At 33.0% G+C, this 1,264-nt stretch overlaps 1 protein-coding gene across 1 annotated transcript in view; it reads right to left on the bottom strand.

The window, feature by feature from the left end:
- LOC119588678 (diacylglycerol O-acyltransferase 1-like) overlaps positions 1–1,264 on the bottom strand; it is a gene marked incomplete in the record, with an annotated part of 67,292 nt that continues 66,028 nt past the window's right edge. The window contains 2 exon segments of the mRNA XM_037937313.1: positions 1–209; positions 400–550. Of these exon segments, the coding sequence (XP_037793241.1) occupies positions 45–209; positions 400–550 (316 nt within the window).

Here is a 1,264-nt window from a genome sequence, read left to right as displayed (position 1 = left end):
TGCACCAATAAGAAAATTGTAAAAAATATACATAGTTAAACTTACTATATTTCTAACATACTGGGCTCAAATGTTTTAACTACATAATCATGGTAGTATACCATGATGCCTAATGGCTGACCCAGAATAAGGGAAGCCCAAACAATCATGTTTCCCCATCGCTGTCCAAATCGTGATTCTACCCATGTTGAGATGTATACTAGGGGTACCTGTGAAAAAAGTACAAGTTGCTTTCATACTTATATCCAAGCAATATAACAATACTATGATGTTCATTACTATTTATGTCTTTACACAAATAATAATATGTCCTAGTCAAGTTTGGCAGACTACAAATTGAACTTTGAAAATTCAAAGTTTAAGGTCAATAACAATTTGAGAAAATGTATGTTATCTTACCTGTACCATCATGCCAAGGAACACCCCAATTTTGTACATGTGGAGTGGGATGGACACCAAATATTCGTGCAGAACAGCAGACAGCACAAAGACCACAATGGATGCGGTAGATTTCTTGTATTTGCTCTTAACCATGGGAACAAAAATATGCCTGAAATATTTATAAGATAGTGTTATGCACCTTTTCATTGTTTTGTGAGACTATAGTACAATGAACAACCGGGGAAATGGAATAATGTTCAGTGTCACTGTGATAGTATTTATATTCAAGTAAAAAAATTATGGTTAGTGGAAATTAGGCCTTGTAAAATAGTCTGTTAAAAAAAACTTTTTAAGGATTCCTTTTTAACAAAATAGTTTGATATACAACCAAAATTGCATGGTTATCTGTAACATGTTCAGATTCATTTTAAAAATTAACTGCTCATCACAAGCAAATGTTTTATATATCTTTAACATGATTTCATATGCTAGTTAAGAACACATACCAGTCCTCATACAAATGCACAGAGACATCGTATGAGCTGAGCACACTACAGTCAATTATATAAGTTTCTTATCTGACATTTTCATAATTGGAATTCTGATAAAGAGGTAGAAGAAATTCTTAAACACAAAAAAAAGTTATTGCAAGTACATTATCAGTAGAATGATTGAGTTGCTTACAGCATTCAGATAAGAGTTGCTCCATGCTTAGACAAAGTATTGTATCTGCTACCATGGAAACAAGGTTCAACTTCATTATGACAAAACAGTGCATTTTCCCCTCTAATGCTCAACCATATGACCTCTAGGTCCTTAGCTCCAACCTCATTTTTTGATAAATCAATAGAGGAGTAAATTACATCACGTATCAAAGTCACTT

Source organism: Penaeus monodon, chromosome 24 (genome assembly GCF_015228065.2).
Source record: "Penaeus monodon isolate SGIC_2016 chromosome 24, NSTDA_Pmon_1, whole genome shotgun sequence".
In the NCBI taxonomy this organism is placed as follows: Eukaryota; Metazoa; Arthropoda; class Malacostraca; order Decapoda; family Penaeidae; genus Penaeus; species Penaeus monodon.
This window is presented reverse-complemented; position numbering and strand designations above follow the sequence as displayed.